The sequence below is a fragment of the Phocoena sinus genome, chromosome 20, assembly GCF_008692025.1.
Source record: "Phocoena sinus isolate mPhoSin1 chromosome 20, mPhoSin1.pri, whole genome shotgun sequence".
NCBI classification, from domain to species: domain Eukaryota; kingdom Metazoa; phylum Chordata; class Mammalia; order Artiodactyla; family Phocoenidae; genus Phocoena; species Phocoena sinus.
The window spans coordinates 30,062,091-30,074,530 of NC_045782.1; the positions used below are offsets into that span (position 1 = coordinate 30,062,091).

The window sequence follows — 12,440 nt, forward strand, 5'->3', positions numbered from 1 at the left end:
ATACTGCTTGGTACATAGGAAGTACTCAATAAATGGTAGTTACTGTTGCTCAGCCACAGAGCACTTAATGTTATGTACTTGCCTAATAAAGGACGTGCATGCAGAAAACAGCATTGTTTTGTTCTGGGAAGTGGGGGGAGGAGTTTGTTCGATATTCTTCAATTTAAAGTATGAAGCAAGGGACTTCCCTGGTGGCGCAACGGTTAAGAATTCCGCCTGCCAATGCAGGGGACATGGGTTCGAGCCCTGGTCTGGGAAGATTCCACATGCCATGGAGCAGCTAAGCCCGTGCGCCACAGCTACTGAGCCTGCGAACCACAACTACTGGGCCCATGTGCCTAGAGCCCATGCTCTGCAACAAGAGAAGCCACCAAAATGAGAAGCCTGAGTGCCGCAATGAAGAGTAGCCCCTGCTCGCCGCAACTAAAGAAAGCCCGTGCGCAGCAACGAAGACCCGACACAGCCAAAAATAAATTAAAAAATAAATTTATTTAAAAAAAAATAAAGTATGAAGCAAGGGTTGGCAAACTCCAGGCCATAGGCCAAATCTGGCCACACTCATTTGTTTAATTATTGTCCATGGCTGCTTTAGTGCTGCAGCAGGTTGAATTCTTGCAGAAGGATCTTGATGGCCTGCAAAGCTTAAAATGTTGGCCCTTTAAAGAAAAAGTGTGCCAATCTCTGGTATAGAGCAGTGTTTCTGGTGAATTTTGGTGGTTCTTGGACAATTTTTAATTTTAAGTATATATTTTAATATGTATTAAACAAAATACAAACTATCATGCCAGACCTGTGATTTTATATATATTCTTGCTTAGGACTTGTGTAAAAAATATCAAGCATTAAAATGAAGGGACCAGTTTTTCACAAATTTGAGCTCTTTTGAAATGTCATCATAGCAATTTTAGAAATATTTATGACTCTATTCCATACAACAGGGCTCGTCGGAAAAAAGGATCTGCTAGAAGATTTGGTCTACAGAAACTTTGGGAGTGGTGCTTAGGACTTGTACAGATGAGTTCATTGCCATGGAGAGTTGTAATTGGCCGCCTAGGAAGGATTGGTCATGGAGAATTAAAAGGTAAAATTGTGCTTTTATTGTTTAATACTTAAATTTCTGTGTTTTTTTGAATTTTATTTTTTTATACAGCAGGTTCTTATTAGTCATCAATTTTATACACATCAGTGTATACATGTTAATTCCAATTGCCCAATTCATCACACCACCATCCCCACACCCCCCACTGCAGCTTTCCCCCCTTGGTGTCCATACGTTTGTTCTCTACATCTGTCTCAACTTCTGCCCTGCAAACTGGTTCATCTGTACCATTTTTCTAGGTTTCAGATACATGTGTTAATATACGATATTTGTTTTTCTTTTTCTGACTTACTTCACTCTGTATGACAGTCTCTAGATCCATCCACGTCTCACCAAATGACCCAATTTCATTCCTTTTTATGGCTGAGTAATATTCTATTATATATATTTACCACATCTTCTTTATCCATTCATCTGTTGATGGGCATTTAGGTTGCTTCCATGACCTGGCTATTGTAAATAGTGCTGCAGTGAACATTGGGGTGCATGTGTCTTTGAATTATGGTTTTCTCTGGGTATATGCCCAGTAGTGGGATTGCTGGGTCATACGGTAATTCTATTTTTAGATTTTTAAGGAACCTCCATACTGTTCTCCATAGTGGCTGTATCAATTTACATTCCCACCAACAGTGCAAGAGGGTTCCCTTTTCTCCATGCCCTCTCCAGCATTTGTTGTTTGTAGATTTTCTGATGCCTATTCTAATTGGTGTGAGGTGATACCTCATTGTAATTTTGATTTACATTTCTCTAATAATTAGTGATGTTGAGCACCTTTTCATGTGCTTCTTGGCCATCTGTATGTCTTTGGAGAAATGTCTATGTAGGTCTTCTGCCCAGTTTTGGATTGTGTTGTTTGTTTCTTTAATATTGAGCTGCATGAGCTGTTTATATATTTTGGAGATTAATCCTTTGTCCATTGATTCATTTGGAAATATTTTCTCCCATTCTGAGGTTTGTCTTTTCGTCTTGTTTATGGTTTCCTTTGCTGTGCAAAAGCTTTGAAGTTTCATTAGGTCCCGTTTGTTTATTTTTGTTTTTATTTCCATTACTCTAGGAGGTGGAACAAAAAAGATCTTGCTGTGACTTATGTCAAAGAGTGTTCTTCCTATGTTTTCCTCTAAGAGTTTTATAGTGTCTGGTCTTACTTTTAGGTCTCTAATCCATTTTGAGTTTATTTTTGTGTATGGTGTTAGGGAGTGTTCTAATTTCATTCTTTTACATGTAGCAGTCCAGTTCTCCCAGCACCACTTACTGAAGAGACTGTCTTTTCTCCATTGTATATCCTTGCCTCCTTTGTCATAGATTAGTTGACCATAGGTGCATGGCTTTATCTCTGGGCTTTCTGTCCTGTTCCATTGGTCTGTATTTCTGTTTTTGTGCCAGTATCATATTATCTTGATTACTGTAGCTTTGTAGTATAGTCTGAAGTCAGGGAGTCTGATTCCTCCAGCTCCGTGTTTTTCCCTCAAGGTTGCTTTGGCTATTCGGGGTCTTTTGTGTCTCCATACAAATTTTAAGATTTTTTTGTTCTAGTTCTGTAAAAAATGCCATTGGTAATTTGATAGGGATTGCATTGAATCTGTAGATTGATTTGGGTAGTATAGTAATTTTCACAATATTGATTCTTCCAATCCAAGAACATGGTATATCTCTCCATTTGTTTGTATCATCTTTAATTTCTTTCATCAGTGTCTTATAGTTTTCTGCATACAGGTCTTTTGACTCCCTAGGTAGGTTTATTCCTAGGTATTTTATTCTTTTTGTTGCAGTGGTAAATGGGACTGTTTCCGTAATTTCTCTTTTCAGATTTTTCATCATTAGTGTATAGGAATGCAAGAGATTTCTGTGCATTAATTTTGTATCCTGCAACTTTACCAAATTCATTGATTAGCTCTAGTAGTTTTCTGGTGGCATTTTTAGGATTCTCTGTGTATAATATAATGTCATCTGCAAAGAGTGACAGTTTTACTTCTTCTTTTCCAATTTGTATTCCTTTTATTTCTTTTTCTTCTCTGATTGCCATGGCTAGGACTTCCAAAACTATGTTGAGTAATAGTGATGAGAGTGGATAATCCTTGTCCTGTTCCTGATCTTAGAGGAAATGCTTTCAGTTTTTCACCATTGAGAATGATGTTTGCTGTGGGTTTGTCATATATGGCCTTTATTATGTTGAGGTAGGTTCCCTCTATGCCCACCTTCTGGAGAGTTTTTATCATAAATGAGTGTTGAATTTTTTCAAAAGCTTTTTCTGCATCTATTGAGATGATCATATGGTTTTTATTCTTCAGGTTGTTAATATGGTGTATCACATTGATTTGTGTATATTGAAGAATCCTTGCATCCCTGAGATAAATCCCACTTGATCATGGTGTATGATCCTTTTAATATGTTGTTAGATTCTATTTGCTATTATTTTGTTGAGGATTTTTGCATCTATGTTCATCAGTGATATTGGCCTGTAGTTTTCTTTCTTTGTGACATCCTTGTCTGGTTTTGGTATCAGGGTGATGGTGGCCTCATAGAATGAGTTTGGGAGTGTTACTTCCTCTGCAATTTTTTGGAAGAGTTTGAGAAGGATGGGTGTTAACTCCTCTCTAAATGTTTGATAGACTTCACCTGTGAAGTCATCTGGTCCTGGACTTTGTTTGTTGGAAGATTTGTAATCACAGTTTCAATTTCATTACTTGTGATTGTTCTGTTCATATTTTCTATTTCTTCCTGGTTCAGTCTTGGAAAGTTATATCTTTCTAAGAAGTTGTCATTTCTTCCCGGTTGTCCATTTTATTGGCATAGAGTTGCTTGTAGTAGTCTCTTAGGATACTTTGTATTTCTGTGGTGTCTGTTGTAACTTCTCCTTTTTCATTTCTAATTCTATTGATTTGAGTCCTTTCCCTCTTTTTCTTGATGAGTCTGGCTAATGGTTTATCAATTTTGTTTATCTTCTCAAAGAACCAGCTTTTAGTTTTATTAATCTTTACTATTGTTTTCTTTGTTTCTATTTCATTTATTTCTGCTCTGATCTTTATGATTTCTTTCCTCTGCTAACTTTGGGTTTTTTTGTTTTTTGTTTTAAAATAAATTTATTTATTTATTTATTTATTTATTTATGGCTGCATTGGGTCTTCATTGCTGTGCACGGGCTTTCTCTAGTTGCAATGAGCAGGGGCTACTCTTTGTGGTGGTGCGAGGGCTTCTCATTGCAGTGGCTTCTCATGTTACATAGCATGGGCTGTAGACATGCAGGCTTCAGTAGTTGTGGCTCACGGGCTCAGTAGTTGTGGCACACGGGCTTAGTTGCTCCGTGGCATGTGGGATCTTCCCGGACCAGGGCTTGAACCTATGTTCCCTGCATTGGCAGGTGGATCTTAACCACTGTGCCACCAGGGAAGTCCCTAACTTTGGGTTTTGTTTGTTCTTCTTTCTCTAGTTCCTTTAGGTGTAAGGTTAGATTGTTTATTTGAGATTTTTCTTGTTTCTTGAGGTAGGCTTTATAGCCATAAACATCCCTCTTCGAACTGCTTTTGCTGCATCCCATAGGTTTTGGATTGTCGTGTTTTCATTGTCATTTGTCTCTAGGTATTTTTGATTTCCTCTTTGATTTCTTCAGTGATCTCCTGGTTGTTTAGTAACGTATTGTTTAGCCTCCATGTGTTTGTGTTTTTTAGGCTTTTTGTCCCTGTTATTGATTTCTAATCTCATAGCGTTGTGGTCAGAAAAGATGCTTGCTATGATTTCAATTTTCTTAAATTTACTGAGGCTTGATTTGTGACCCAATATGTGATCTATCCTGGAGAATGTTCTGTGTACCCTTGAGGAGAAAGTGTAATCTGCTGTTTTCAGATGGAATGTCCTATAAATATCAATTAAATCTATCTGGTCTGTTGTGTCATTTAAAGCTTCTGTTTCCTTATTTATTTTCATTTTGGATGATCTGTCCATTGGTGTAAGTGAGGTGTTAAAGTCCCCCACTGTTATTGTGTTACTGTCGATTTCCTCTTTTATAGCTGTTAGTAGTTGCTTTATGTATCGAGGCGCTCCTATGTTGGGTGCATGTATATTTATAATTGTTACATCTTTTTCTTGGATTGATCCCTTGATCATTATGTAGTGTCCTTCTTTGTCACATTCTTTATTTTAAAGTCTATTTTATCAGATATGAATATTGCCACTCCAGCTTTCTTTTGATTTCCATTTGCATGGAATATCTTTTTCCATCCCCTCACTTTCAGTCTGTATGTGTCCCTAGGTCTGAAGTGGGTCTCTTGTAGACAGCATATATACGGGTCTTGTTTTTGTATTCATTCATCAAGCCTGTGTCTTTTGGTTGGAGTATTTAATCCATTCACGTTTAAGTTAATTATCCATATGTATGTTCCCATGAGCATTTTCTTAATTGTTTTGGGTTTGTTTTTGTAGGTCCTTTTCTTCTCTTGTGTTTCCCACTTAAGTTCCTTTAGCATTTATTGTAGAGCTGGCTTGGTGGTGCTGAATTCTCTTAGCTTTTGCTTGCCTGTAAAGCTTTTGATTTCTCCATCGAATCTGAATGAGATCCTTGCCGGGTAGAGTGATCTTGGTTGTAGGTTCTTCCCTTTCATCACTTTAAGTATATCATGCACTCCCTTCTGGCTTGTAGAGTTTCTGCTGAGAAATCAGCGGTTAACCTTGTGGGACTTCCCTGGTATGTTATTTGTCGTTTTTCCCTTGCTGCTTTCAATAATTTTTCTTTGCCTTTAATTTTTGCCAGTTTGATTACTGTATGTCTTGGCGTGTTTCTCCTTGGATTTATCCTGTATGGGACTCGCTGTGCTTCCTGGACTATTTCCTTTCCCGTGTTAGGGAAGTTTTCCACTATAATGTCTTCAGATATTTTCTCGGGTCCTTTCTCTCTTCTTCTGGGACCCTTATAAAGCGAACATTGGTGCATTTAATGTTGTCCCAGAGGTCTCTTAGGCTGTCTTCATTTCTTTTCATTCTTTTTTCTTTGTTCTGTTCCGCAGCAGTGAATTCCACCATTCTGTCTTCCAGGTCACTTATCCGTTCTTCTGCCTCTGTTATTCTGCTATTGATTCCTTCTAGTGCAGTTTTCATTTCATTTATTTTATTGTCCTTCTCTGTTTGTTTGTTCTTTAATTCTTCTAGGTCTTTGTTAAACATTTCTTGCATCTTCTCGATCTTTGCCTCCATTCTTTTTCCGAGGTCCTGGATCATCTTCACTATCATTATTCTGAATTCTTTTTCTGGAAGGTTGCCTATCTCCACTTCATTTAGTTGTTTTTCTGGGGGTTTATCTTGTTCCTTCATCTGGTACATAGCCCTCTGCCTTTTCATCTTGTCTGTCTTTCTGTGAATGTGGTTTTTGATCCACAGGCTGCAGGATTGTAGTTCTTCTTGCTTCTGCTGTTTATAAGCCATACTTTGCAGGAGAATGGTTAATTCCTGTTTTATGTTAATTCATACTATTCTGACCATATCTAGGAATAGGTACTGAATAAAATGCAAAGGTTATAAAAATCTAGTTTTTTGTTGTGTTTTTAAAGAGTAACCACATATGTCCAGTCCACACAAATGGCTTAACTCAGATTTTAAAAGGACATATTGGAACTTTATATCAGTGTTATTACTACTATTCTTGTCATCTTCCATTTTTTCCCCCTTTCTGCTTAGTGTGCAACTCATCCTGTGTTCAGCAGGTCCTAATTGATATTAATGTACATTAAAGTTGGGATAAAGGATGTTGAGTAAAGTCAGCAATAAGAGTTTTTTTGACTTAATGATGACTCTTGAAGAATACATTAATTTTAAAACAATTAGGTTCTAACTTTTTGTTCTATACAGTGTTAACAATGCTGTTACGTTAGATATTTTCTTTTTGTTTTTTACTGTTGATACCCACAGATTGGAGCTGTTTGCTGAGTCGTCGAAACTTGCAGTCCCTAAGTAAAAGGCTGAAAGACATGTGTAGAATGTGTGGTATATCTGCTGCAGACTCTCCCAGCATTCTCAGTGCTTGCTTGGTAGCAATGGAACCCCAAGGCTCTTTTGTTATTATGCCAGGTTAGCTATCTTTAGTTTATATCAGATTTAATTCTTTATGCACTTAAGTTTCTACGTATTTTGTAAAATCGATTTTTCATTTATTAAAAGAAAAAAATACCTTTCATTTTCTTTCCAGATTCTGTGTCAACTGGTTCTGTATTTGGAAGAAGCACCACTCTAAACATGCAGACGTCTCAGCTTAACACCCCACAGGATACATCATGTACTCATATACTTGTGTTTCCTACTTCTGCTTCTGTGCAAGTAGCTTCAGCTACTTATACCACTGAAAATTTGGACTTAGCTTTCAATCCCAACAATGGTAGGTGGATTGTTCTGTACAGGTTTGCAAATATAAAATAAATCTGGATGATTGTGGCTGATTATAGGGTGGATAATACCTCCCAAAATATCTGTGTCCTGTGAATGTTCCTGAAACCTGTGAATGTTACCTTATATGCCCTCTCCCCCACCCCCAAGTCTGCAATCAGACTTGCAGATCTGATTAAATTGAGGATCCTAAGATGGAGAGATTACCCTGGCTTATGCAGGTGGGCCCAAAATGCAATGTTACAGATCCTTATAAGAGGGAGATAGAGAGAAATTTGACTGTACACAAAAGAGGAGAAGGGCATGTGGTGGAAACGAAAGCAAAGTCAGAAATGACTGTGCCACTGACCTTGAAGATGGATCTAGATGCTGGAAAAGACAAGGAAACGGATTTTCCCCTGGAGCCTCAAGGGAGAACATAGCCCTGCCAGTACCTTCATTTTGGCCTAATGACTAACACTTTGATTTCAACCCAATAAAACTGATTTTGGACTTCTCGCCCCCAGAACTGTAAGAGAATAATGTATGTTGTTTCACGTCAACGCATTTGTGGTAATTTGTTGAAGTGCAACAGGAAACTAATACAACCATTCTTCTACCTTATTGATATCAGAACTAGTGCTATGAATTATCCCATAAATGTTTACTTATTTTAAAAGTCAACATGGATCATAAAATATTTGTACAGGTTTTTTTTTAAGAAGATGTTGGGGGGTAGAAGTTTATTAATTAATTTATTTTTGCTATGTTGGGTCTTCGTTTCTGTGCAAGGGCTTTCCCTAGTTGTGGCAAGCGGGGTCACTCTTAATCCCGGTGTATGGGCCTCTCACTATCACAGCCTCTCCTGTTGCAGAGCACAGGCTCCAGACGCGCAGGCTCAGTAGCTGTGGCTCACGGGCCCAGTCGCTCCATGGCATGTGGGATCCTCCCGGACCAGGGCTCGAACCAGTGTCCCCTGCACTGGCAGGCGGATTCCCAACCACTGCGCCACCAGGGAAGTCCCAATGTACAGGTTTATGTATGTGCTGTTGAGTTACCTGTACATGACTTTGCAGGTCATTTTATTTTTTTTTTTTTTTTTTTTTTTTTTTTTTTTTTTTTTTTTTGCGTTACGCGGGCCTCTCAATGCTGTGGCCTCTCCCGTTGCGGAGCACAGGCTCCGGACGCGCAGGCTCAGCGGCCATGGCTCACGGGCCCAGCCGCTCCGCGGCATGTGGGATCTTCCCGGACCGGGGCACGAACCCGTGTCCCCTGCATCGGCAGGCGGACTCTCAACCACTGCGCCACCAGGGAAGCCCTGCAGGTCATTTTATATTCTTTTGTATTTTGATTTGCCAGAATAATATAGTAATTTGTAAGTTTCCTAGATGAACCTATTGATTGCATTTTAGTAGAAGAGAAAATAAGTGATATTCCATTGTTGCTCTTAGTGGTTACCTTAGAAAATGGCATCTCTCTAAAATCACAAGTGTGGGTATTAATTATTCTCCTCTTTTAGTGTGTTATACAGTAACTTGAATATTTTAATAGTAAAGAATTTAGGAATTAGTCGTGAATGGTCTCATTTTAAATATGTTTTCATTTCCAGCATTTGTATTAGTTTCCTATTGCTATTTGTAACAAATTACCAGATAGTTAGTGGCTTAAAACAACACACATTTACTGTCTTACAGTTCTGGAAGTCAGAAGTCCAAACTCAGTCTTACTGGGCTATAAAGTCAAGGTGTCTGCAGGGTTGGTTCTTTCTAGAGGCCGTAAGGGAGAATCTGTTTGCTTGCCTTTGCCAGCTTCTAGAGACCACCTACATCTCTTTCTCATGGCCCCTTTTTCCATCTTCAATGCCAGCAGTTCAGAATAGTCACATCTTCACTGACTCTTAATGGTACTGCCTCCCTCTTATTAGGACCCCTGTGATTACATTGGACCCACCTGGATAATCCAGAATAATCTCCCCATTTCAAGATCTTTAGTTTGATCACATCTGCAAAGTTTTTTATGGTAACATATTCACAGATTCCTGGGATTAGGATTTGGACATCTTTGGGGGGCCATTATTCAGACTACCACATACTTATTTATGCATAGTTGATTATTTGGCTCCCAGCACAATAGTTGGAACATAGTAGACATTCGGTAGATGTTGATTAACTCATTTTGGTTAAAGTCCATTAACTCTCTCCTGTAAATGACCATAGGATATGAAAAACGGAGTATTTAATTTTTTTCTTCCTCCTATATAGATGGAGCAGATGGAATGGGTATCTTTGATTTGCTAGACACAGGAGATGATCTTGACCCTGATATCATTAATATCCTTCCTGCATCTCCAACGGGATCTCCTGTTCATTCTCCAGGATCTCATTACCCCCATGGAGGTGATGCTGGCAAGGTAACCTTGTTATAAAAGTTCAGTTTATCTAAGTGTCATTCATTAACTTAGTAACGGATTATATCAATGAAATAGAACACTTTTTTTCCTTGAAAATTAGCAAGAACATTACAGCAGTACATTCATGTACTTCTACCTTAGAGACATCAGTATGTTGAGTTGTACGTTATTAAGAGAGTCTCTAAGGTTCTGCTTTCTCGGACTTTGTATTTTCTAGACTACTTGGCATTAATCCTTCTTTTATATTTATAGTTTTCCTGCTACTTCACCATAGCAGGATATAGGATTATATTATCTGAGAATCAGTATATTACTCTTAAGAGCTGCCATTCGTATCAGGGCTGTGATAAGGAACATAAAGGAAATAATTTTCTAATAAGAACAGAAAAAACACTGACTCTCGCGTGCGCCTGCCTCCCCTTATTTTTAGCAGCTATGGAAGCAGGCTGTCGTGTCATTCTGTTTGAACTCAAAACTAATTGGGCTTCATTTGAATAACATCATTATTTGAATGAAATTATATATAGTGGTTATTTGATTATTGTAATGTACATAAGTTTAAAATAAAGCATCTTTGTCCAACCTTACCTTGCATCCTTTCCTCCTTTTTCTTTTTTAACTGGAAAGAAATGAGATTATGGAAAAAAGAGAAAAAATATATAAGGCAAAGCACCAAGCATCATACCTCTTTACTAAAATCAGTTTTACCTTTTTTTTGGCTGCTCTGTGCAGCTTGCGAGATCTTAGTTCCCAGACAGGATTGAACCCGCGCCCTCGTCAGTGAAAGTGTGGGGTCCTAATCACTGGACCTCCAGGGAATTCCCAGAAACCATTTTTGCTTTTAGCAAATTACCTTCCTTTCACATGTTGCAGCTTTCAAAAAGTATAAGCAGCTTTTTATATTTTTTATTTTTGGCCACTCAGCTTGCGGGATCTTAGTTCCCCGACCAGGGATCAAACGCGTGTACCCCTGCAGTGGAAGCATGGAGTCCTAACCACTGGACCGCCAGGGAGTTCCCTTAGCAGCTTTTTAATGTTACATTGTTGCTTTACCATAATTTGTTATATCATTCCCCAAACGCTGGACATTTAAGTCTTTTATTTTTTTCTGTTTTAGGTAATAATTGCAATGAGCATTTCCATGTATATCATTTTTTTTCTTTTTATGTTTCCTTAAAATAAATACCAAAGAATGCATTGACTAATCTAAAGGATATGAGCATCACTTTAATAGTTGGCTCTTCATGTTGCCATATTTCTTTCCAAAACACTATTAACTGCATTTTATAGATAGTGCTAGATAAACAAAGCTAAATTTAATCTACCTTTTGGATTGGGGTGTGATGGTCAGGAATTAGTTGAGGGCGTATTAGGAAATAAGAAAGTTCATTGAGTATTTTGTATTTTTTAGTCAGATGCAAAGGTTTATATACACACACACTGAACACGGGCTTGACATAATAATACAAACTTGTTAAATACTTGGTATATTCATTTCCTCATGCAACTCTTAAAACTCATTAATGCGAATTATGATACATAGCAATTGACTTCCTAAAATATCCTTCAGTATTTTTTAAATTGAAGTAATAAAATAATGAGACTGATTGCCATAAACCATTCTGTATTTATAGCTAGTGCTAGCTATATCAAATGAACTAACACAGTTTTAATTTTGTCTTTTTAAGGGTCAGGGTACTGATCGGCTACTTTCAACAGAATCTCATGATGAAGTAACTAATATTCTTCAGCAACCATTGGCCCTTGGTTACTTTGTATCAACTGCCAAAGCGGGTCCGTTACCTGACTGGTTCTGGTCAGCATGTCCTCAAGCACAATATCAGTGTCCCCTTTTTCTTAAGGTATTGCTTTTTTTTTTTTTTTTTTTTTTTGCCAATTCCTAATTGACAGCTTAAGTCCTAAGAAACAGAGAAGTGGCTTTTTGAACTCTTGTAACTTTTGTCTGAGGTCTTAAATGCATTGCCATATACGACTCTCTAGACAAGATTACAGAGAGAATTATGAATCTAATTATGAAACAACTGTAATTCTTAAATTCATATTAAGTTTAAACCTTTAAATAACTTTAAATCAAATTTCTGGGACCCTTACTCTTAGTTATTTTCAGCTGCACGTATAGACGTTTAGAGCTGGGAGAAACCTTATATTACCCTTAATCTAACTTCTTCATTTTCTCAGTGAGCATATTAAAAGTTCAGGAAAACTCATTTGTCCAAAGTCATAAATTGGTAGTAGACTCAAGATTAAAACCCGGATCTTTTCATGATTATATAGTGTTATTCTTTGAATTATGTCATTCTGCACTCCTATTATGCCTCATTTTGGGAATTAAAGGTTTCATAATCTTTGTAAAAATATTTGATATTTAGATCCATTTACTACCTCCTTAAAAAAGCTTTGTAGCTTTGTGTAAATTGCTGTTAAAACTATTGAGTGGTTTTCAAGTAATGAGATTCTCAGACCCACAGTGACTTATTTTATCGAAACAAATTCATTAGCAAGTGATATAACAAGGTTGAGATAAATCATAAAATGGTAAAATGAGACGTGAAGGCCCTATCTAGA

General features: G+C 37.6%; 1 protein-coding gene across 1 annotated transcript in view; it reads left to right on the plus strand.

Annotated features, from left to right (window-relative positions):
• The window catches only part of MED13 (mediator complex subunit 13), a 95,682-nt gene that overhangs the window by 76,855 nt on the left and 6,387 nt on the right, over positions 1–12,440 (plus strand). The window contains exons 24-28 of the mRNA XM_032615774.1: positions 939–1,081; positions 6,995–7,153; positions 7,272–7,457; positions 9,706–9,854; positions 11,543–11,716. Of these exons, the coding sequence (XP_032471665.1) occupies positions 939–1,081; positions 6,995–7,153; positions 7,272–7,457; positions 9,706–9,854; positions 11,543–11,716 (811 nt within the window). The remainder of the gene's footprint in view (positions 1–938; positions 1,082–6,994; positions 7,154–7,271; positions 7,458–9,705; positions 9,855–11,542; positions 11,717–12,440) is intronic.